Here is a 24,257-nt window from a genome sequence, read left to right on the forward strand (position 1 = left end):
GTGATATATAAAATATTTACGGCGGTTCGGAAGCGGAAGGTGCGTTGACCGGCCCTTGGGACGACCTTATTCACGAACATGCAATACTCGCATGGGCCATGGCGATGCCGCACCCATTTATTGTGACCTTATACGTATAACCTGAAGCCTGCATTAAAAAAAAGAATACTGCATTTGCGGAAAGGAGACAGCACTATAAAGCGTATAGCTACGTCTCGCTTCCACATCAGCAATCATAATACTTTAAAAAGATGGTACGCAGTAGAGATTTGCGATAAACGACACTTTGCATAACTCAGTTTTATCAGTTTTAAAACATATGTATTGAACTTCGTGCCATGTTTTCATGTTCAAGTAAAACATTGTAGGCATTGTAGAGGTATTATACTATACTAATGGCGCTTCAGGAATAACTATAAGTGCTCGGTTATGACTGCAGTCTGGTGCTGCAACGTGAGGGAAATGTATCCAGTTTACTGTGTTTATAGTTATTTTTTATAATGCACACGCAATTAAGTATCTGTATGTAGTATTTTTTTTTACATAGGATGACTTGTGAATTATTTCCGAAAAAAATGGACGTCTTGTAAAACCGTTTTGAAAAAACAAACCTTGCAAGATTGCAACTGGTTTTATTTTTGTAATCTAGGTTTTTTTAATGCAGACTGAAAAGAAATCATTACCTATTTATGGCAATGGCATTATGTCAGTAATAAAAAAGTTTTATGTCGGCTTTGAAATATGTTAAGTAAAAATATGGCAGTAACCGATAGTGAGTCGCCAGCCGAACAATTTTAGAATAATTACTTGCTATTATTTCCTTTAATTATAAATAGCAGGTTTCTTTTGGTGATTATGCGATTGAATACATTTAATAATATTTAAGTAAGTATTTATCCTCTTTTATTAAAATAACTTTTGAAAATAAGATACGAAATCGGCTTACGTATTCTCTCGTTTAAAACGTGAATTATTAACCCATGATTTATTTAATTATTAAATTAATTCGTAATAAAAATGTTGGTAAATTAATATTGTGTTAAATAAATTGTAAACAAAAAAGGTTTAAATTCAAACTATGAAAAGCAACCTACATTACCCGTTTAAATATTGTCAATGGTTTCGGGACTGGAAAAAAAATCAGTATGCTTTATTGTTTTGACATATTCCGTCGCGCGGTCGGGTGTTGTCTCGCATTCCACGCTAACCGAGCTAAGAAACAAATACCCGATATCTACAACGTGATACAACTGAGTCATCTTTCGTCATTCGACGAGTCGAGTTGTAGTGGAATTCTCATGGCCACCAGTTTGCGTGCACCGGCGTTCGAGCGCGGTCAAACCTATCGTCGCTCGCTCTATTATCGTCGCTATTTTCGGTCGAGAGCCGATTGATAAGCGCCAAACTACCCCAGTGGTGCGATCGTGTCGCAAGTGTCCTAGCTTGAGGGGAACTATTTACCGTTTCAATTTACGAAATTGAATTTCGTCCGTATTCGCGCCGCGAACTAGTGGATTGCTAGTTGAATTTCTGTATTACCCTTGCAAATATACGTGTGACGGATGAGTGAGTTTTCGTTTCCGAAGGTGTTGTGGGAGCGCGAGTCGGGAGGCGCGGGCGCAATGGAGAGCTGCTACAAGCTGTACACCTGGATCAACCACACGGTGCTCATGCTGCTCTTCCAGATATTCTGGAAGGTCAGCCAGATTTCGGACTTCTTCACGGGAAAGTAAGTGCACATGTACTATGGCTTCAAACTCGTTTTAATCTTATCTGAAATGTAGTGAGAACACATTATCGATGAGTGTGATAACTATGGCCATCCTTAACCGAATAACTTTACATAAGCGTCACTGGTTTTCGTAACAAATACTCCGTGTTAGTAAACATGTTTCTTGCCGTCTAGTTATTTCAGTTCTGAAACTAATTGAAGTGCTATTGCCCTGACTTTCCTGCGACTTACGACATTTCAATATAAATTCTTACATATCAGAGTTATATGTATAATCCGTTCCAATCCCTGCTTTAGTGATTAGATTACTTTTTTAAAGATGCTTATTACAATGTAATGAATTATAATTGATCGTGTTAATGGAATTCAATGAAACTACTGTTATCAATATCAGCGATTTCGAATGAAAGGTTTTTGTTGCTCGCAATGAATTATTTCAAATTAAATCAAGGATTACTTTAATCATTAGTTTTGGGCGCATAATTAAAAATACAAGTAACATAATAAGGTACTCTCTACTCGATTAATTGTTACACACAAGGAATCAAAAGTATTAATTACAAACCACAAATACTAAACTAAAATGGGAGACCTCCTTGTTTGGCTTCGGAGGGGAACAAATAATAAAGAAAAAACATCGACTAGAATAAATACACACAACAATGTCACCAAACACGTGAACAGCAGCTGCCTCTTTTGACATATTTAAACACTTTTTTGTTCGGTTGGCAGCTCCTACGCGCCTTAGTTTTATAATTTACAATTTACCTGTTCTGAAATCTTCTACATAATATGACTTAAAAAAAAACACGTTTTAAAATATTCAAACTTAATCTTTCGCACGTACGATGGCAATCATTATTTCGAATAAATAAGGTTCTTATTTCAAATTGTACTCTAAAAAAGAACACTGATTCAGGTCTAAATGAAAAATGTATAATTAAAATTTAATATTGGAACGCTTCTCCCGCCAAATAAAACAACGTTCGATCGAAATTGACACAATGTCTTTTAGGCTGGATAGGGCTTTTAAGGCGACTTCCGTGGAAAGTAAATGGAGTATGATGGCCACTGGTGATTGGCAGCCAATGCTTCCCACAATGCCAAAAAGGAAGTACAGGTTTTGCAGTAATAAAACCGTTAATCTTTACTAGACACGACTGACATATGTGTTATAGGACGCTTGGAGAATTAGGCCACACTATTAATGGACTACCGTGTCTCACTGTGATTTTTCTTTTTTTTTTATTTGATGGAAAATAATATAGTCTCTTTTGTTCCGGTTATGTGTTTTAGCTATTGGCACGGGAAATTAGTTTGAAGCCTAAATAAACATCTGTTTTAAATAGATTCAATTTTCTAGTAATATATTTTTTTGTCGCGATCACCTTTTAAAATTTGTTGTGTATTTCTATTTCTAGTATACTACTTTCTAGGTAAAATATTGCTATCAGTCAACGTATTGCACACGAAATTTTTATCTGTTCTTAATTTATTGCTTATCAGAGTTATCTTGTAACAGTGATTGTTGCTTTTAAGAACTTGTATTTTTCCAAATTTTTTAAAACTAAACCAAGTATCTCACCGGCTAGATCTAACAAAAATATGCCAGTACCCACCTGTCACGGCTGTAACAAATCCTTTTAAACAATCGACGAAATTGATCATTATTTAAACTATTTGATAGTGGAAACGAAGGAAAGACATTCCAAACTATTCTGTCACGAGATAAACTTTGACGTATAAGAATTAAGTGCCAAGATTAATTAATGAAATATTTAATACATAGTACATACCTACATACTATAAACTATCTGCTGACGACAAATTAGGATTCCCCGGGTATTTTATAGTTTGGATGGAGTTCAAGCAAGAGGAAAGTCTGCATAGTATATCTTGGCTCATGTATCACAAGTATCACAACACATTTGTATGATCCTCGTGTCTCGAGTCCAAAGAGCATGGCTCATGTAGTTTCGTTTATTTAGATAAAACCCCAAGTACTTGAAAACTTTTGTTGACATTTGAATTTCGCCAGAGTGTGACGTTGATTCAAAATATTCTTATTTGCTAAGTCGGCAAAAGTCCATAAATTGTAGATTAACAACTAATACTTCCCACTTTTCATCTACATATTCTACATTAAAGGTGGCAGGAAGTAGCACAGCTATTATATATTATGATAGGAAACAAAGATAGCCGTAGAATTTAACTTGGCGTTCTATAATCACCTATGTTTACCATTAATTAAAACAATAACGAATGCAATGAATATAATAGGTAATGAGTAATTACGATTTGTTATCTAAACTACGTGTCTAGAATGTAATAGTCCTTCCGGGTGTCGTCTACGAAGAGGTTTATATAAAACGGCTTTTATAATCTGTGGAGAAAGCAAAACAAACCTTTTTAAACTTTGTATTTTTTTTTTGGTGGTTTTTATAACAAAATAATTATGGTACTGGCTGAATAGAGCCAAATATTATGTAGTGTAAATATTTATAGAAAAAAAAAATACAAATATATTTTGTTTTTTTTTTTCTTGTATATACGGAATGAACATAACATTGGCTGTACGTAGTCAAACCAGTATCACTTCCAATAAATTCCATACAATATTTGCTTGTTATGTATTTTAAATGTCGAGTTTAGTAGGAGGCCCTGATTAGCATACATACTTGTTTACATAATTAATTTTGAACCAGTTTTGTTTTTACATCTGATAAAATAGATTCTACGTATTGTGCGTAAGTACTTATTCAAAAAAAAAATTATTATTAAAAAAACAAAATACCCGACTGCACACTAAAAAAAGAGTAAAACAAGCCCCACAATAATATTGATCAATCAAATGCTAAAAACTAATTATGTAATACCGTTTAAACAATACCTATATTAAAATACACTACAATATGTGTTCGTAATCGATAGTTAAATAAACAGAAACTTATTTTGAATACAAATTTACTGAATATAATTTATAAATGTTGATGGAAAGCATCGCAGGCGGGGACCAACAGAGGCTTATTTATAGTCATTTCGGTTGTGCACCATTTAGCAGAATTTTCGTTGGTGGCGGTCAAGGTGGTCCCCGCCTGCGATGCTTTCCATCAACATTTATAAATTATATTCAGTAAATTTGTATTCAAAATAAGTTTCTGTTTATTTAACTATCGATTACGAACACATATTGTAGTGTATTTTAATATAGGTATTGTTTAAACGGTATTACATAATTAGTTTTTAGCATTTGATTGATCAATATTATTGTGGGGCTTGTTTTACTCTTTTTTTAGTGTGCAGTCGGGTATTTTGTTTTTTTAATAATATTTTTTTTATTTATAACTTTTTAGCTCCGCACCGCGCCGCGCGCCGCATGCCAGGCCACGCCCTATCTTTTTGCTTGCTAACGCATGAGTTGCTTTGCGTTGACGCAGAATTAACATGTTCCCGTGGGAATTTTGAGAAAAAACGTATCCTATATTAATTACTCCCGTGATTGAAATGAATCTAATGATACCGCATACATATTTTTTTAAAGGGAAAATTTTGAAAAAATATTATTATGTCTTTATCCTGTGGGACTTTTAGGATAAAATGTATCCTATGACACTCCCGTAATCAAGACAAATCTAACGATACCTCATACATCAAAATCCATCAAGCCGTTTAGGCTACAGGAGGTCACAAAGGAAAAGACATACATACATACTTACATACACTCAAAAAACATTACCCTCCTTCTTTGGCAGTCGGGTAAATAGAAATCACTTTGTAGTTAAGTACCTAAATTAAGCACTCTTATTTTTATTATATTGTTCATTGACTACTAGGTAATTGTTTAGTACAGACACTTTTATAACTTATTGTAAACGAGCATTTGCTCTGAAGGAAAGTTTGGATTGAATACCATACATCAATAGTATATCTTTAATAGATACATATATGTAATAACATCATAAAGTAATATCTCAATTATTTTAAAATATAAATATAATGAAAGAATTTAAAACTTCTTTCTCCTGTCCATGACCGAATTAAACTGACACAATACAAAATAAATTAACATTATTCATTAGGTAAATGTTTGCGAGTGAAATAAATACCTATCGGAAAATTTCAGAAAAACAAGAAATAGTTGGTCGTTTACATCACCTTCCTAAAAAGAGTCTAGGCTGGTTGTTTATGGGAACTTAGCTATACCAGCCATTGTTTATTATTCAGTGCATACCTCGCCGCACTGCACACGATGTGCTCTTTACGTTCCCATTCACTTATTGCAAAATAAAGCTATACTTCTGTTATTTTGAGACATTAAATGTCATTAGGTGTTAATATGCCAAGCTTATCTAGTCACGAATTGTAACGTATCTTTCAAATGTATCGATAATCTATATAATATACCAAAAATATGTATAATGTAGAGCTTAAAGTTTACGATTAAAAAAGTAATTTGTTATATCAGAATATTCCTAGCAAAGAGTTTTGAATTTCATCGAAACTGCAAATACATTTTATTTTCATACGAGCGTCACTTTGCTTCTTTTTATAAAACGGTTTTTATATTCAAGCTCGTTCCCGCGCGCATGCTTTTTTTAAAGAAAAAAATTTTGAAACGTGTTTTTAACAAGTTTGGAAAAGGAGAACTTACTGATTCTTTTTTAAATAACAAAACCGCGAAGGCATGGATGCCAATAGTTAGTTTAAGATGGTGTTTACGTTCTTAAGTTATGTGTAGTTAATTTTTAAATTTTCTTGATACAATTTTATTGTTTGACTCATCCTTGGCCCTCCATACAGATTATGCCACGGTGTGGATATCCGACTTCTATTTGTAAGTTACAAATAGAGGTCCGATATTGGATACTTTTCGTTACAAATTGTAACAAAATGTACCCAAGCCATATTCCTGTATTACAAAACTATTTTCTACGAATAACATTATGAAAGTATCCTTCAAAAATGGCCTTCAAGTCTTCATTGATACCGTTTTTTCCTTAATACATCACTTTGCCTTATCACTCGCTTATTGTCATCTGCCGATTTCATTGCCACGACTCTCACAATGATAAGTGGTCATAGCGTGCCTCTTCTTTCATTAATGTCGTAATTAAAAGTAGGTCTGATAAATAATTACCTTCATATTTGTCCTGTTGAAGCTATTCAATAGTCATACTGGACTGAATGCACTGACATTATGACTGCTCGGATAGCCGAGTGGTTCAGGTCATCACAAATCCACTATGCGCAACGTGTCGCGGGTTCAATCCAGCGTAGGAGAAGCGTTTGTGTGATCCATGAATGATTGTCCTGAGTCTGTTTATCTTTGTGATTATGCGGGAGCCGTTTTAAAGAAAAATCCTTTGCCCCGCAGGCAGAAAAGGCTAGGATCAAAAACATATTTTTATTGGAGTGTGAGTTTAGAACTTTTTTACACACCACTTCGTGCAAATGCTAATCTAATAACAACAATGACTTCATACCTTTTAAAAGTCTGCATCAATTTTCCTGCTATGCATCTATACAATCTCTTCTTATTAAAAATGGCTAATCAAATTGTTTGCACTTACGTCAGGTGTTCACCAATGACATAGCTCTGACCTCAGTATTATGTCGTAAGGAAACGCGAACACCATAACATAAGGCTGTAATTACACAGTGCTTGTGTCGAGGGTCTCGCTTTCTAGAACTGCAATTATACATAGTCATGTGCACCTGGCTTATACACATAATGCGTTAGGCAATAGGCTTACGGAAATACTAAGTACGGCTTTAGAACCTGTAATAATGGAACTGTTTTGATACAACTACTTTGTGTTTTAGCAAAATATGTATAGAGAATATCTTCTACTATGGTTTCAAAGACAAGCCGCTACGTATTGTTGAATTACGATATAATATAACCATGAAGTTAGAATACTGTATAGATAATATTGTTATAGCTATTGCATTGCATGAGTAAACGTCTTATAGAAATAGTTAATTTTTTGGCATGTATTTCGTAGATAAGATTTCAGTCGTCTAATAAGTTTGCACTTTCGTTAAACTACTGATGCTAAATTTGAAAAGTTCTATTCCAACTGCAACTCTGAAATATGTCTAAAAGAATAGAAGAAAAATTTAAGTTTAAAATAAAAAAATACTCGTTATAATTACTTAAATTTACAATTCATTACGAGTTTCTCTTGACCTCATCAAAAGCTGTCAATTTAGTTTCTTACATCTTTTTCCTTTTAGTAATACAGTTAGAAACTTAAGGAAGGAAATAAGTGAAAATAACATTCAAAACTGTCTTCATAATACATGTTCATAAAGAACGTTGTCCGTTATGACCGGTTACTTACATTCACTGATACCTAAGTACTTATAACAAAACCACTCGTATCCGATATTATCTATTCTGTAATATTTAACAATACCCTCATTGTAAGTACTCGATGTGTCTGCGAAATCTAGATAAGCTTGTGCACTAAACCTGCACCGAGTATGTACTTAGATATACGTACTTATCAAAATCGGAAACGCACGTGTCTTTCAGTTCATTGGAAGGCACGTGCGCTTCCGATTTATTGTCTGTTTGACTTTGTGTTTATCTTCACACTTTACTATGGAACAATTTGAATTTGTGGTGTAAATGATAGTGTAATTGTTTCTTTACTAAGTTGAGACAGTTTTAATTTAATTTCTGCAAAAGCATGCACGGCTGTCATCATCATCATCCACAGCTTTTGTCCTCTAAGTGCTGGGCATAGGCCTCCCTTTTACTCGTGTCAATTTCAACGGTCCTGTGCCAGCCTCATCCAGACTCGACCTGAAACTTCTACTATATCATCGACCCATCTTACTCCCGGACAACGCTTCTCTTGCCTTGCTTTGGATAGCGTTCTATCACCGCCTTAGTACATCTGCCGTCACTTTGTCTGGGCAAGTGGTCTGCCCAGGTCCACTTTAGCCTCGTTATTGTGGCACCAACGGCTCGCATTGTGGTACATTTTCGGATATCCACATTACAGAATGTAGATCCTGGAGTTGTAGATACAAAGAACTTTTAGATTTTTGTTGCCAGCTCGTTTAGCATCCATCTTAACGAGAAGAGAGACCATTATTCTCCCAAGCTCCGAGCTAAACACAACAATACAAATGCATTTTATAAATATGTATATGAACCCTAGATTTGCATCACACTGTTAGGTATAACGCCTATAACCAGGGTTGCACGTTATGACGTCCAACCAAAGTACATAATAGATTCGAAGCTGTGACCCGTGCCAAAAAAAAACGCACGCGCAGCCAATGAGCATTATTCCGACTTACTGAACTTAAGAGTAGACGGAAGTGGCATTTGGGGTACCTGTGTTCTGCCACTATTAGAAAATGACGAGGAATCTCAGAATGTGACGGAATCACATCTTGTTTTCTGCTGTAGTTTTTGCAGTCAAGACCCAAAAACTTGTCATAATTTTTAATATTTCAATCACAGAATTAGGTCAACAATCATTAGAGTTGATAGTAACGATAGAATGGCTGGAGGAGTCAGGACTAAGTCACGTCGTTTATCGAAACGAAATGTCATTTCCATACATTAAAGCATTACTAATATTTGCAGAAATATCACTGTCACTGTCAGTTTAGTGCCACTTCTATTCACTTTCCTATGTTCCATGCTCCTCCATCGCTGGCGGCCCACGACAACATCCTAAAACAATATTAAAGTCGAAGCGAGATGCCGCTCTACCGTGTATAGTACTGCCCCGCTCCCACAAGCATAATAATATTACTTCAAATCGTGGTGGTAGACGCTCCGGTCCGAAGATCACGCATGAAACATGATTAATACATTTTTATTTCAATTCGTATATTTGTAGAAAGTGTTCTATTTCGGGACTGTTGGCAAAATACAGGTATTTGACGCAACGGCACGTTGTGGAGAGTTCCGTTACGTTTGAATATCTGGGAATTTACGACGTGATAATACTTTGGACTGACTAGTTTATAATTTCTTGAGAATTTCTCGGAATAGAATATCGTTATTATTGATGTGATTTTATTATTTAGGTACTTGGGATTCTCCGTTCTTCTTCCTTGTCTTTGTATACAGCTTCTTGTGTAAATATTGTTTTGTAACTTATTGTTTCTACCATAAAGTATGTATAAATCCTGCAGTATTCTTGCAGTTAGATTATTCTATGGAATCTGAGTCTTAAAATGCAAATAAGAAAAAGAAAACAAGGCAACATTGTGCAGCATTCAGATAAACATGTGAAAACAAAAAGTTTACGAACTTCGAACAAATACATACTTATTACGAAATCGCAGATACCCCAAAAGTTCACATTAGATAATATCCACTTTTTGAAAGTCGTTTAATAAAATCCTAAATAAATTGTACCCACTTACTGGGACCTAGTTTATTGACATTAAAATCTGGTTATTATTCTGATTACACAATTATTAATAATTAAATCAGTGACATTGCGCCATATTGCCGCCAGCCTGCCTACTAACACGATTATCTTATAAAATATAACTGCTAATTAGTAATCAGGTTTACGATCATAATGTATTTTGGATTTGCAGAACATTATATAAATTGATTCGGGGATCACAAAACTAGTTTTTCTAAATTTTTTCTTTTATCTTTTTTTTTATTAAGTACATTTTCAATATTTTATAGAAATCTATCTGACGGACTAAACATATTTATTTTCTAAGATTTAGTCAAATGTCCTATTCAAGCAACGTCCTGCTTCGCTCTAATATCGTAGAAAGGAATAACCTACTAAAAATCCATATTATTATCTTACGCACGATGTGATAATACACATAATGTAATCAACTAAACGACAACAGTTATAGTTACAATGTATTGAACAAAAGATGTTTGTTTTCGGCCTACTAATTCGATACGCTGTCAAAACGTTAATGACTAATTTATTTAGTTTGTTGTGGGCACAAATGAGTTTTGTTTACGTTTGATTCTTTGTTCGTTATGAAACATGTTTCCAAGAAATTATAACAAACATATTTTTACCAACGACTGCGACGTGTTTTGTTATAAAGGCACTTACTATACAGTCTTAACTAACTCTCTGCGCGAACGAAATATGTGGCCGAAATGTGTTTGCTTGGATGTATGTGATACTTAGCTGCTAAAATATCATTCTTCTTTCATTCAGTCAAATAACTATAGATAGCTGTGTTAATCTAAAATTTCACCAACCACAATACCAAATTTCATCGAAATCGGTTCAGCTTTTAAGACGAGAAGAGGTAACAAACATACGAACACACTCTATGCGTGTGGAACACACTTTAGCATTCATATTATTAGTGTGATTTTAATATTCACGTTGACGTAGCTCGTTAAACCGACTCATGTTTTGTAAAGCAGTCGTAACATTTAATATCTTTGTTAATATTTACAAGTCAGTTAGTCAGTACTAGGAAACGATTATTACAACTTTATTTTTAGAAAAGATTCGTGTTTTAATAATTGCTTACTTAATTATTGAGGTTGAATCATTGGTTACCTTAATGTAGGAAGATATTGTGAATGAGAGTTGGGTCTTATGAATCAGTGTAATGACGAACGATAGGTATGATATAGGTAGGTAGGTAAAGAGGGAGATACCTTTTTCGTAGTACCTAGTCAGACACTACCACTACCTCTGAAAGTAATAAGTATTCCTACAATCGTGGAAAAGAGACGCCGTGCTACGCAGTGTAGAGCGATGGCACGCTTTGTAACTAATTTAAAATTTGAGAGGTTGCGCAATGGCGTTAGGCCCTCTGAAAAAGAAGATATTTCGAACGAGTTGTTCCTCGCTGCTTCGCCCATCTGGTCATCTACCTTTATACTAATTTTCATCGACATCAGTCCAGCCGTATTAGAGGTTACAAACATTCACACACACATTCTTTCGTATTTAATACATTTTTCAATACATTAGCGTAATAAATCCCTCCATTATATCTACATATGATATGCCTATTGATGGTGGGGTAGTTCCCGGAACTGAACGTAAGCATGGCTGGTGCATGCGTCATTATAACATCAGTCATGGTATCTAGCAACGGAAGCCAAACGTCAGGTTTAATCAGGCTTATTTAGATATCATATTTTATTGTAACTATTTATCACGAATTAAAAATTTAACAAATATTTGAATGACAATAAAGAAATTTTCGATTAGTATATTCTCTCTTTCTTTCTGTCATATCATCACAGTATTATTGTGATCACATCATAACACTAACCAGACTCTACGGAAAAATGTTATTTTCTCGAGTTTTTTTTACAATAAGGTATTTGATAAAAAAAAGTCTGTACAGTACTCAGTTTTCCATAAAAAAGGACAAATGCGTCAATTTTCTTTTATATCGTTAAAAAATATAACAATAAGAATATATTTATAATTTCACGTGACGTCACATACCAGTACGCTTTTCATTAACGAGTGATTTACCAGCCCCACTACCGTATATTGAATGATATTAAGCTATTCATCTTTTTTTTTAAAGATTTTGTTATAAAAGAAAAAACTTAGGTATTAAATATTTTTGGGAAATCACTCTGAGGGACTAATTAGTTTTATTAACAAATACCCTTTTGTAACAAAAAAGTACAAAGACCAAGCTATGTTTTTATACACGTTTAAACACTTAGGTATTTAAATCATTAAAATTCCTGACCGTTGACTAGATAATCGCATAGGTATAAAGTCTTATCGTTAATTAATTAGCACTATGATATGTGACTGATAGTTTTATGATCAATAATCTGTGCCAGATAATAGTGCCGTTTCAATAGCCATGAGGCTTAAAAAGCAATCGATGTGAAAGGTCATTGACATCTAATAATAAAGAACATCATATTAATGACATCGAAGGAATAACGTTTTTTAATCAATCGTTTTTATTCCTAGAAATTTTCATTAATTTAGCCTAACACGGTTTTCGTAAACTGGGTTTGTAGATTTTAATTTTCTTTGATTAAACTGCCAACAAACCAGTCAGGTTAGTTCTTGAAGACGAATGGCCACAGGGCCCTAATTTCGCACTTTACAATTGCCGGTAAATTTATGAAAATTGGATGAAAATTTACACATATCCTCAACATTTTACTTACAATCGTGTAATTAAAATGTTAATTATAAATTCATTGTATTGACACTTTGACTGTGATTGTTCCGCCCCGTACTGAATTCATCGGCAATTGTAAATAGCAGAATTGAGGCCCTGGTGACTCCCGTACTTTTAAAGGTGTCTACTGGTATAATTGTCTGGACTCTCGAGATCTTTGATCAAATATACAACCTCATTACTGTGATTGGCTGTTTGTCCATTCGGTAAACCAATCTCAGTCGTGACCATTATCACCTTTGCAAATATTCGAAAATAATCTAAGGATTATGATTTCAGAAATTACAACTTATGATTTGCAAATCGAAGGATCGGAATTCATCTAGCTTACCAAAAGCATATGCCTATCAATAAAAGTATTTCCTATATGCCAGCATACGTATGTACATGCGGATACAACATTAGACACATATGACAACGACACGCTGGGTATTTGACCTTTTTAGTCCGAACACCGGTAGCCATTTCCATAGTTGGAAAAGAAGCGACGTTTTTTTGAATAATACATGTAAGTATCTACGTATTCGAAGCAAAACTATGCCCATTTACAAGTCAAACGATATTCTGTTCTTCCGTAATTTAAATTGTTAATACCCTTAAAAATGGGTGCTCACACTAATAATACAGTTACAGAATAGTCGACGGAAATCTTTTAGAAATTACGATATTTCTGTGGTATGTAACGTCGCCCCATTATTATATTAGACGTAATAACAGGACATTGAAAACGTCGCCGAGGGTACGACTTTAATATTAATGCTAATTTGAGACTGGTGGCGACCATTACGTGTACGGGCAGACCGGCTGTATGTCTAATAGAAAGAAGTTTTATGTAGTCGATCGGTTGGCCAACAAATTTGACATCATAGCCACTTTTAAAACCAAATTTACCTTTGAATCTGTAGGTTTCATACTAGTCGGAATAATGTTACCATGGTTTGCGTTTAATACAAGGCGTCTGCCGTCTACGTTTTACGGTAAGACTACGGCAATTGTTGAAATGTGGCAGCATATTACACGGTGTAGAGCAGCATCTCACTCCCACACCACAAAAATATTTGTTACTTTTAAGATGTGATAGGTCCTCAGGCGTTTTGGTTTCAAATTTTGAATATCCTTCCAGAAACTAAAACCGGTACGTGGCATTATTTACGCTTCGAACACAATTATTATTATATTGCCGATCCTAATCCTAATGTTTCTAGAAGACTTTGGTCTTGTCTAAACATCTTTTTCTAAATGTAAATTAAAATGATAATATCAAAGTCCCCGTGTCCTTTCGTATAGATTGTGATCATTGCTAGATATAAGTGTCTAGTAATAATAGTTTGATGGGTCCACATTCAGGCGTGGTCGAGCAATTTGTTGCTAGGGAGACAAGTCGATCTAATGTTTTCTGGCACTCCCGTTGAAAATACACAAGTATATACATACCTACCATATGTATTGTGTTGGCTCACGCTTTCCCACTTCAGTGTGTATAGGTGTTCCGTATAACAATAAAATAAACGAGACGTTCTCATTTAATAATTTATTCTCTATGAAGACAGATTGTTCTTTTAAACCACGATCTATTTCGAGTGTTATATCAAATCGTCGCTTTGTTCAATTTGGCACATCAACTCGCAGCTTTGTTTTCGTCAATTTGCATATATACCTACCTACAGATTGAATCTTGGAATAAAATTCGCGTCATCCTACGGAAATATATCTTTGGTTATAATAACCTATTTGATGATGGCTCTGGCTAGATGGCTGTATGTGTTGTGACTTCAGTTGAAATCCTATTAAAGCGTTAGGTCTTCAATAATTACATTATTGTTTTCTTACAACCCAGTCAAATGACCTTTCTACAATAGTTACTGTTGTTAGAAAACGTCCTGGGCCCTGATTATATTTTACAATGGCTGATGAATGAATGGCAATTGGATTAAATTTCAAACTATTCCTACTCCTTTAAACATTTTGCCAATACCATAATTGGAAATACATACATTGTATTGACCGTGAGTATTCCGCCCCGTACTGAATTTCCAATTATTGAGTTATAATGATGATTAGGAGATTACGAAAAGTGTTATTTTAATAATATTTCCATTCATTCATCGGCCACTGTAAAAAAGCGGAATTGGGGCCAAATCTTTTAGCTGTCATTAACATTAACGATTGTCAGAATAATACTTGGTTAGAGGGGCTGTGTTCGCAAACATAACATTATAAACTCCTTCGAGAAATACGCAATTATGTAACCATCTTGCGACGGCCCATAAAATAGTCACAGTGATTGGCATAATGAGTTAATCAGATGTAAAAACATGCAATTAAGTATAGTATAGTCATAACATTATATAGTAACGTCGCCCCATTATTATATTAGACGTAATAACAGGACATTGAAAACGTCGCCGAGGGTACGACTTTAATATTAATGCTAATTTGAGACTGGTGGCGACCATTACGTGTACAGGCAGACCGGCTGTATGTCTAATAGAAAGAAGTTTTATGTAGTCGATCGGTTGGCCAACAAATTTGACATCATATCCACTTTTAAAACCAAATTTACCTTTGAATCTGTAGGTTTCATACTAGACGGAATAATGTTACCATGGTTTGCATTTAATACAAGGCGTCTACCGTCTACGTTTTACGGTAAGACTACGGCAATTGTTGAAATGTGACAGCATATTACACGGTGTAGAGCAGCATCTCACTCCCGCACCACAAAAATAATTGTTACTTTTAAGATGTGATAGGTCCTCAGGCGCTTTGGTTTCAAATTTTGAATATCCTTCCGCTTATTACGCTTCTAACACAATTATTATTGCTGATCCTAATTCTAATGTTTCTAGAAGACTTTGGTCTTGTCTAGACATCTTTTCCTATATGTAAATTACAACGATAAGATCAAAGGCCCCGTGTCCTTTCGTATAGATTGTGATCATTGCTAGATATAAGTGTCTAGTAATAATAGTTTGATGGGTCCACATTCAGGCGTGGTCGATCAATTTGTTGCTAGGGAGACTAGTCGATCTAATGTTTTCTGGCACTCCCGTCGAAAATACACCAGTATATACATACCTACCATATGTATTGTGTTGGCTCACGCTTTCCCACTTCAGTGTGTGTATAGGTGTTCCGTATAACAATAAAATAAACGAGACGTTCTCATTTAATAATTTATTCTCTATGAAGACAGATTGTTCTTTTTAAACCACGATCTATTTCGAGTGTTATATCAAATCGTCGCTTTGTTCAATTTGGCACATCAACTCGCAGCTTTGTTTTCGTCAATTTGCATATATACCTACCTACAGATTGAATCTTGGAATAAAATTCGCGTCATCCTACGGAAATATATCTTTGGTTATAATAACCTATTTGATGATGGCTCTGGCTAGATGGCTGTATGTGTTGTGACTTCAGTTGAAATCCTATTAAAGCGTTAGGTCTTCAATAATTACATTATTGTTTTCTTACAACCCAGTCAAATGACCTTTCTACAATAGTTACTGTTGTTAGAAAACGTCCTGGGCCCTGATTATATTTTACAATGGCTGATGAATGAATGGCAATTGGATTAAATTTCAAACTATTCCTACTCCTTTAAACATTTTGCCAATACCATAATTGGAAATACATACATTGTATTGACCGTGAGTATTCCGCCCCGTACTGAATTTCCAATTATTGAGTTATAATGATGATTAGGAGATTACGAAAAGTGTTATTTTAATAATATTTCCATTCATTCATCGGCCATTGTAAAAAAAGCGGAATTGGGGCCAAATCTTTTAGCTGTCATTAACGTTAACGATTGTCAAAATAATACTTGGTTAGAGGGGCTGGGTTCGCAAACATAACAGTATAAACTCCTTCGAGAAATACGCAATTATGTAACCATCTTGCGACGGCCCATAAAATAGTCACAGTGATTGGCATAATGAGTTAATCAGATGTAAAAACATGCAATTAAGTATAGTATAGTCATAACATTCATTACACTTATCTTAATTACTTTCTCCGTGAGAAATACGCGGAGATTTCATAGTTTTTGAGAAAATACAACAAAGCTAAAGTACCCATATTCAAAGATGAGACAGAAAGTCTGTAGTATTTTTATAAATCTGTTTACTTGGTTGATTGCCAATTTTCAGCAATGATATAAGCACTTTGGTAGTTATAATACAGCAATACAGGTTTTTTGACCCAATACCTGAAAATGCATTTCTTGGAATGGGTGAAAATGTGTTTTGTTTAAAAAAATACTTGTAGACATTTTGATCAAGTAGGTTATTGTATTTTTTATGCTCTTTGTATACTATATAATTACCAATTTGACGATGTTTTGTTATTAAATGTATAAAATTATTCATTCATCTTTACACATACAATATTTTACAGCTGGTAACTACGCTAATAATGCTGGCTTATCATTTGAAGGAAACTCCGAAAATAATTACCTGTGTCAATTATTTAAGACTTGACATTTTAAAATACAGCAATACGTCCATTGAAACCATTTAATTATAAATCATGTAGAAATAACACTAGTAGCATAATAAACTAAATTTCCGTAAGTGAATAGTTAAATATACTAACATAATTTGCAAAGAAATCCCATGAAGAGGCAAACTAAACCTTCTTTACTTACCACTTGCTTCTAACTCTACGTATTAATTTTTACCTCCATAAAGTATCTTTATCATTTCTAACAGAATAAGGAAGCTCAAAGGTCAAGACAAATCTATCGATACACGCTTTTTACATTTCTACGTACAATTATTTTTAAGCACCGCACTGCTGCTACTAATATTGCAAGGTTGAATCATAGAATCCTAAATACATATCTATAACTACGTACGTACAAACATTGGAACACGAAAAGTGTAAAGTTCAATGTATTTTCGATGGCGCCCAATAAATTGATAGAGACTTATTAGCTGCCGACAATAGTCCGTGGCTTGTGCTATTATTACACAAAACAGTATACGGTTATCGAGCAGGTGTTCTACCACTATAAAGAACTAGGTAAATCAATCGATAGGCATCATGTGTAATCTATTTTATTATCTGTTATTACACACCTGTGGTGTATTAGAAGAAACACCTCTTTAGAAAGTTGATTGGTACCTAGCCACTTATATAGCACCTTTTATTATATGTATAATTATGTTTATTTCATTATTGGTACCAAATCAAAATCAAAAGTTTGTATTTAAAAAGGCGGTTTAAGAAACTTTAAAACGTTACAGTAATGACTCTAGTGTCTCTAAGACTGGTTGAAATCGAATATCTATTTTATTTTATTCGAATTTAATTAAAAATTAGGAACACAATACACGAAGGCAAAGACAATTTCTAAAAAGTTTGCATACCGTACATAAATAATAATTCCTGTCGGAGTTCAGAGTCTCGAACAATGCTGTTGTTTATGGTTACCTAATTGAAGGTATGGGAAGATTGTGTGAACTAAATAGTTTTAGTGTTTATTATTTTTATAATCATGTAGTTAGGGAAACGAAAAGCAGATGCAGCTACTATTTAAGAAGATTGAGCTATTATTAGAAAATATTTCAATTATTATTTTATTCGTAACACGAAAATTGACGTCAGTTAGTGCAGCGATCATATGTTAGGGTTTCAGACATGCGCTGGCGCAGATACAACGTAAAAGACTTGTATAAATGCATCCATAGACTGTTTAAAGTTATACTGATGCATGTTATTTTTTCTAAGTTCTAGCTAAGCATACTTTGACAGCAGAATATTCGAATGATGTCAACAGCAACAGTGCCACTGGGCCACGCATTTCCGTGTATGTTAATTTGTGAAACGTTGCAAGGATCGAACAGGCTAAGGCATCGTTGCCTTACTCCTCTATTTGTAGTTATCACTGGAACATAAATAGTATAAATACATATTTTCAAATGTTACTATCAGGGCCCCAATTCTGCTATTTAAAATGGCCGATAAATGAATGAAATTTGGCTTAAAATGACAATTTTCGTTTTCTCTTAAGCATTTTTCTGCACAATAATTGGAAATTCAGTATGGGATGCTAAACTCAAGGTCAATACAATTAAGTTCCAATTATTGTATAGACAAAATGCTTAAGAGAGGAATAATTTCAAATTTAATTCAATTGCCATTCATTCATCGGCCATTGTAAAATAGCAGAATCGGGGCCCTGGTCTATGATATACGGCTTGGTGATAGACGAACTGTCAGCCTAGCCTTATTATTACCAGATTCTCACCCAAAGGGTAAAACCTTTTAGTGTAAATCCCTAAAAATATGTAACTACATAAATTATCCATTCAGCATACACTTCCTTATATAGAGTTTACCGTTACTCATTAATGAATCTAACCAGGCTTAGTAATAACCACAAATCGTATGACGTCACAGTGACGTAGTTAATTACAATGCCCTCGACAGTTACGATTGCGAGTTGCCAGTATTTAGTATTTACCTATCCATATTGCATTTGCTAAGAACCTAATGCAATATGAAATTATAACCTTTGTGTTGAGTTGGTGTATTCATTCGTCTTTCGTTTTTTGTTTAATGATTAGGTTTTTGGCTGTCATGTGTATGTGTCATGTGTATATTTGTATATGTGTATATTCAGTAAAATATTTCGATAAAAAAACAATAATTTAATAACATAGAGGTGCTAGAGGCTCATATTTACATTTCATTATCATCGTTTTCAAGTTTAAAACTTACCATCGTGAAGTTTTAAACTTGATTATTCGAATTTCTTGGCAGGAAATTTAATATTTCATTGGCTGAAAAGGAAATTGATTGAACTAATAATTCACGAATTACTTATCAAAATACGAAAATGTATTTATATTTACGCAGCTCTATAATTAACACATAAAAAAGAATTCGCCTTAGAATAGACGTACCTAGATACATTGAATGGATGCTGTAAATTAACATTCAAGCAATAAAGTGAGACAAAGCCATAAAAGATTTGTTTGCTTCACATCCACTGACAGATCAACCGATCTATTTGAAGCATAACGTTCACATTGACCTTCTTTTATTACACATTTTACTATTAAAACTAGTTTATCGGACGTTCAATTGTAATTATTGTAACATTCATTAACATAAGACAGTGAAAATTTATTTAATTATGTTGGTACTTGAGGCCTAATGTAATCTCATGTGCGCGGTGCGTCTTTCTAAATTTCAAATTGCGTTCTTTTGTCAATTGCTAGTTGACATGATGTTAACACGTTTCATACAACTTCTGTCTGTGGAACCCAATTCATTATGCAGCGGGTCACTCACTGTCAATACAATGAATTTTCAATTATAGTGTTGGCAAAATGCTTACGAATGGTGTAATTAAATCCTATTTTCATTCGTTCATCGGCAAATGTAAATAGCGGAATTGAGGCCCCGAACGGTGCCTTGCGATCGCATCCATACAGTCCAATAAACAAAGGCCTTTGTAATATAGGATAAAGTCAGATTCACGTGTTCAAGGTTAACTGGACAACAGATAATGTACTAAACTGCAGCCGTAATGTAACACATGTTATTTTGTCTAGAAATTGTTTGTTATTTAAGACTGATAAGACGTGTTATAATAGTTTCTGTTATCTTAATTTATTTGAAGCTATTGTATCGTATGGAATGAATGACACTGAATCTGTACGCACTTGTTGCCTTTGACGTAATCAATAGTCAATACCCTTATTTACTTATTGTAGTAATTGTAAGATAGTACTTGTATTACATTGCTTTACGAACGTCTCGAATCGATCAACACCAATAGAAACTTAACCTACAAAGAGATTAAAAAATGAGCCAAATTTTTTTCCATAAAAATGATTTGTTGTTCACGATCAGCCTTCCAAAAGTCGGCGACTAGATCTCATAGCGTCCATAGACAAATTAACTATCTTAAAAAAACATCTCTGCATTATTTAGTTATTTAACTATATGATGTCATACACACCATCACGTACATAATGCTTAATTGCCCCTTAAACACTAATATCATTATCCTCTTTGCGTTATCACTGTAAACCGACTCCATTGTACATTATACTCCGGTCTGGCGTCATCTAACCTTCATACGTTATTTGGATATCAAAGAAAAACTCAAGGAGGTGTGCGCTGTGTATTTACGTAACTAATTGAACGATATTTCACGGCTGGCTTAGGCTTGCTATCACCTCTAAAACCAATGTTATTGCAACTGTGGAAGCCAGACACCACAATGGGGTATGGGGCTTAGGACAAAAATAGAGATAAATATAAAAACATTATAATAAAAATAAGAAGACAAAACGCATAAAATATGGTGAAATGTATAGAAATGGGTAACGTCACCTGTCGTCAAAACGTGCACTGATATATCTAACTATCCCCACTACATTTCGAAGAACTATGGGCCACAAAACTTCGGGCCCATTTCTTTTAGTCAAATTCTCAATTGCAATAAGTTTACTTAATAATTAAACTTAATATGTGCCAGATAGGCAATTTACTATGAGAAATTAGAGATCTATTAATTTTAAAATTTTGACCTCAAGTGACATGCCTGTCGCTGTCAGCTACCGAATAATATCGTATTAAAATAGAATTCTATTTATGGGTGTTTTCGTTGATGCTAAAATGTATTAAAAAATTGACAACATTTTACAGTTCATTCTATGCAGGAGTAAATTATTGTTACCTTGCAGTGTCTTTACTGCAGGCGTGCTTTGTAATATTTGTTAGTCATAAATTAATTTGTTTTGATTCCAGTGATAACAAGTGGCACGTGTATAACGTTTAAGCAATTAAGTATAGTATACTTACATATTGTAATAGACCGCTACTAATTTACGCACATTTAATCCAGAAGGCATTGATATAATATCGTTAAAACGTATATTGAGTAATCCAATCAGATAGTCGCTACTATTTATAGGGATTACTCGCTAACAATACATGCACGCGTATCTCGCAGTAAATATTAAATAATTGCAGTAACGTGTTATGTCTAGCGTCACTAGTTATCGAACTCAAATCCAATTCTCAGTAAATTCCGACAAACATTATTATCTAATGAGCTTACTCATTACTACAAGTCACAAACAACCTTTTCTGGTGAACGTGTCAATAGGTTAGGCGAATGGATTAGATCTAATCGAAAACTAATCGATGTGTTTTCCTCTTTCCAGGTCGGAACCAAAGGCGAGCGAAATGATCATCACCTTCTCTCCACTGACAAAGGAATCAAAGTACAGAAGGCACATCAGATCGATGTCGGACGTGCAGAGCAGCACGCCGTACCGGATCCCCTTCAGGTCGCGCAAGGGCAGCACCCACACGCTCATGTACGACTCGGACACGCGCGCGCGCCGGATCCGCTCCCACACCCGTCTAACCCAACCTGACTCTTCTGACTCGAGCGACTTCTTCGAGTCACCCAAGAAAATCAGAAGCTTGGGCCAAAACATCATAAAACACACAGATTCTATGAGAATATTGTAATAAACAATCAAGATCTGATTTAATTATAAAAGAGGCTGTACAATCTAGTTGTCGACTAGATCGGAATCACGTCGGGTTCCCGATAATTAAAAAGAAAAATCAGATTGCACCAAGGGACGTGCTCTCTTTAAGAACATTTTTGGATTTTTACAACTTACGTATCTGTCATTCGTATTTTTATAGATTGCCTACAAATTACACTGTTATATTGTATATTCTAAATGTCACGATCATCATGAAATGTAATGTTTATATAAACAGATAAAAGGTTTAACAGCTTTAGCAAAACAGTTTGCTACATTGTGCACAATTATGTTGTGGGTACGTCGAGTACGGTACTGGCGATGCCAAAGATTGTCCCAACGTGATTCAGCGAAAAAACAGACTATAGTGATTTCCTTTGAGACTGTGATGAAGTAGGTTAACGGTTATGATAACTATTTAGTTGTAATTTTAGTTTGTAAGTTAATTAACGTGGTCGACGCGATGGTGACCGATCGACACGCAGATTCTTGGTTTAAAATCGAAGCTGGATGATTTAATTTGAAGTGTTAATTAAACTGTTACACGTGGTCACTAGCATACAATGTGAGAGTTATGAGAACGATATTGTGTTCTTTATTGAGTATTTCAAATCGAAACGAGAAAACTGTTGCAAATATAAAATTGTGTTTTACTTAATTTGATAAATAAAGAAAAATGTATGATTGTCAAAGCATATATTATCTAAAAGTCTTTGGATTGATAAGGGGCGTCCATAGTTCCATATCCGATAGGTATTTATTCGGATTTTCCGCAATTTGAATATTTTGTCTGTTCACGAGGTTTACGAGTCACATAAATATTATAAAAGTCCTGTTTCAAAGATCTGGCCATAAATGTTGTACAATTTATATTTTATTGTTTCTCGAAAATCTAAAATATTGTAAGAAACGAATTTGTTTTAATAATTACATTTATAGCTACGTTTTGTTTGAGTATTTACCTGTATCTATGAATGTTCTAATTCAAACATTTATGACAATGGATGGATGTCTAATGCAAAATGTTAATAATGTGTGAACTATTAAGTTACTGAATCATCGTTAAATGTTTGGATATCGAAGAAACAATTGAGCGCACATTTCATTGTGTTCTGGAATTTCTGGAAAGCATATTTTTCTATAATTTATGAGCAATATGTATATTCAGAAAAAATACCTGTTTCAATCAATTTCAAAATTTATTTCCGCGTAAGTTCTAAAAAAATCCCTATTTCTGTATATTTATTAGTCTGGCAACATTAGTTACCGAACTCCCATGTATGTTTTTAATATTTAATAATAAGTTCTACTGAGGTACCTAATAAATATGTAAAACCGAGTCATATCCGCAGCAAATATTGTTTTTGTAAAAAAACTACTTATAATAGGTTACTTAGAATGTGACAATACAAAATGTAGAGTTAAGTTACGAGTATTTTGGCTTATTTCACTGTTTCTGACCAAAAAGTATCGATAAAAAAAAATGTAAATGATTAATTAAGTAATCGATTTTAGTTTGTTTAATTTATAAGCGAACAGTGACATAGGCCTTCAATCTTATGAATGTGATAAGTAGCAGTTAAAATATCTATAACATTGTTATTTATTACATATTTTGAACCGTGATGAATGTGAATAAACGAGGAAGGACAATTTTTGTTTTAATTTTCCCCTATTTTAGCAGTATCATTATTACATAATAATATTCAGAAATCTCCCGTTAGTAAACGTCGATATTTAAATACCAAATGACTGATATTCTACTCCAAATCAGCAATTTAAAAAAGCAAAGGAAAATGCCTACCTACAGAGTATAAATTTAGGTTAAAAAAAGAGAGCTTCGCGAATTCTACACT

At 34.0% G+C, this 24,257-nt stretch overlaps 1 protein-coding gene across 1 annotated transcript; it reads left to right on the forward strand.

The window, feature by feature from the left end:
• The first annotated feature begins 1,261 nt into the window (after window positions 1–1,261).
• LOC113501115 lies at window positions 1,262–24,054 on the forward strand. The gene is made up of 2 exons (XM_026882140.1): window positions 1,262–1,729; window positions 22,066–24,054. Exons 1-2 carry the CDS (start codon window positions 1,563–1,565, stop codon window positions 22,376–22,378), a joined length of 480 nt encoding a protein of 159 aa, XP_026737941.1. The 5' UTR covers window positions 1,262–1,562; the 3' UTR covers window positions 22,379–24,054.
• The last annotated feature ends 203 nt before the right edge of the window (window positions 24,055–24,257 follow it).

The sequence above is a fragment of the Trichoplusia ni genome, chromosome 15, assembly GCF_003590095.1.
Source record: "Trichoplusia ni isolate ovarian cell line Hi5 chromosome 15, tn1, whole genome shotgun sequence".
NCBI classification, from domain to species: Eukaryota; Metazoa; Arthropoda; class Insecta; order Lepidoptera; family Noctuidae; genus Trichoplusia; species Trichoplusia ni.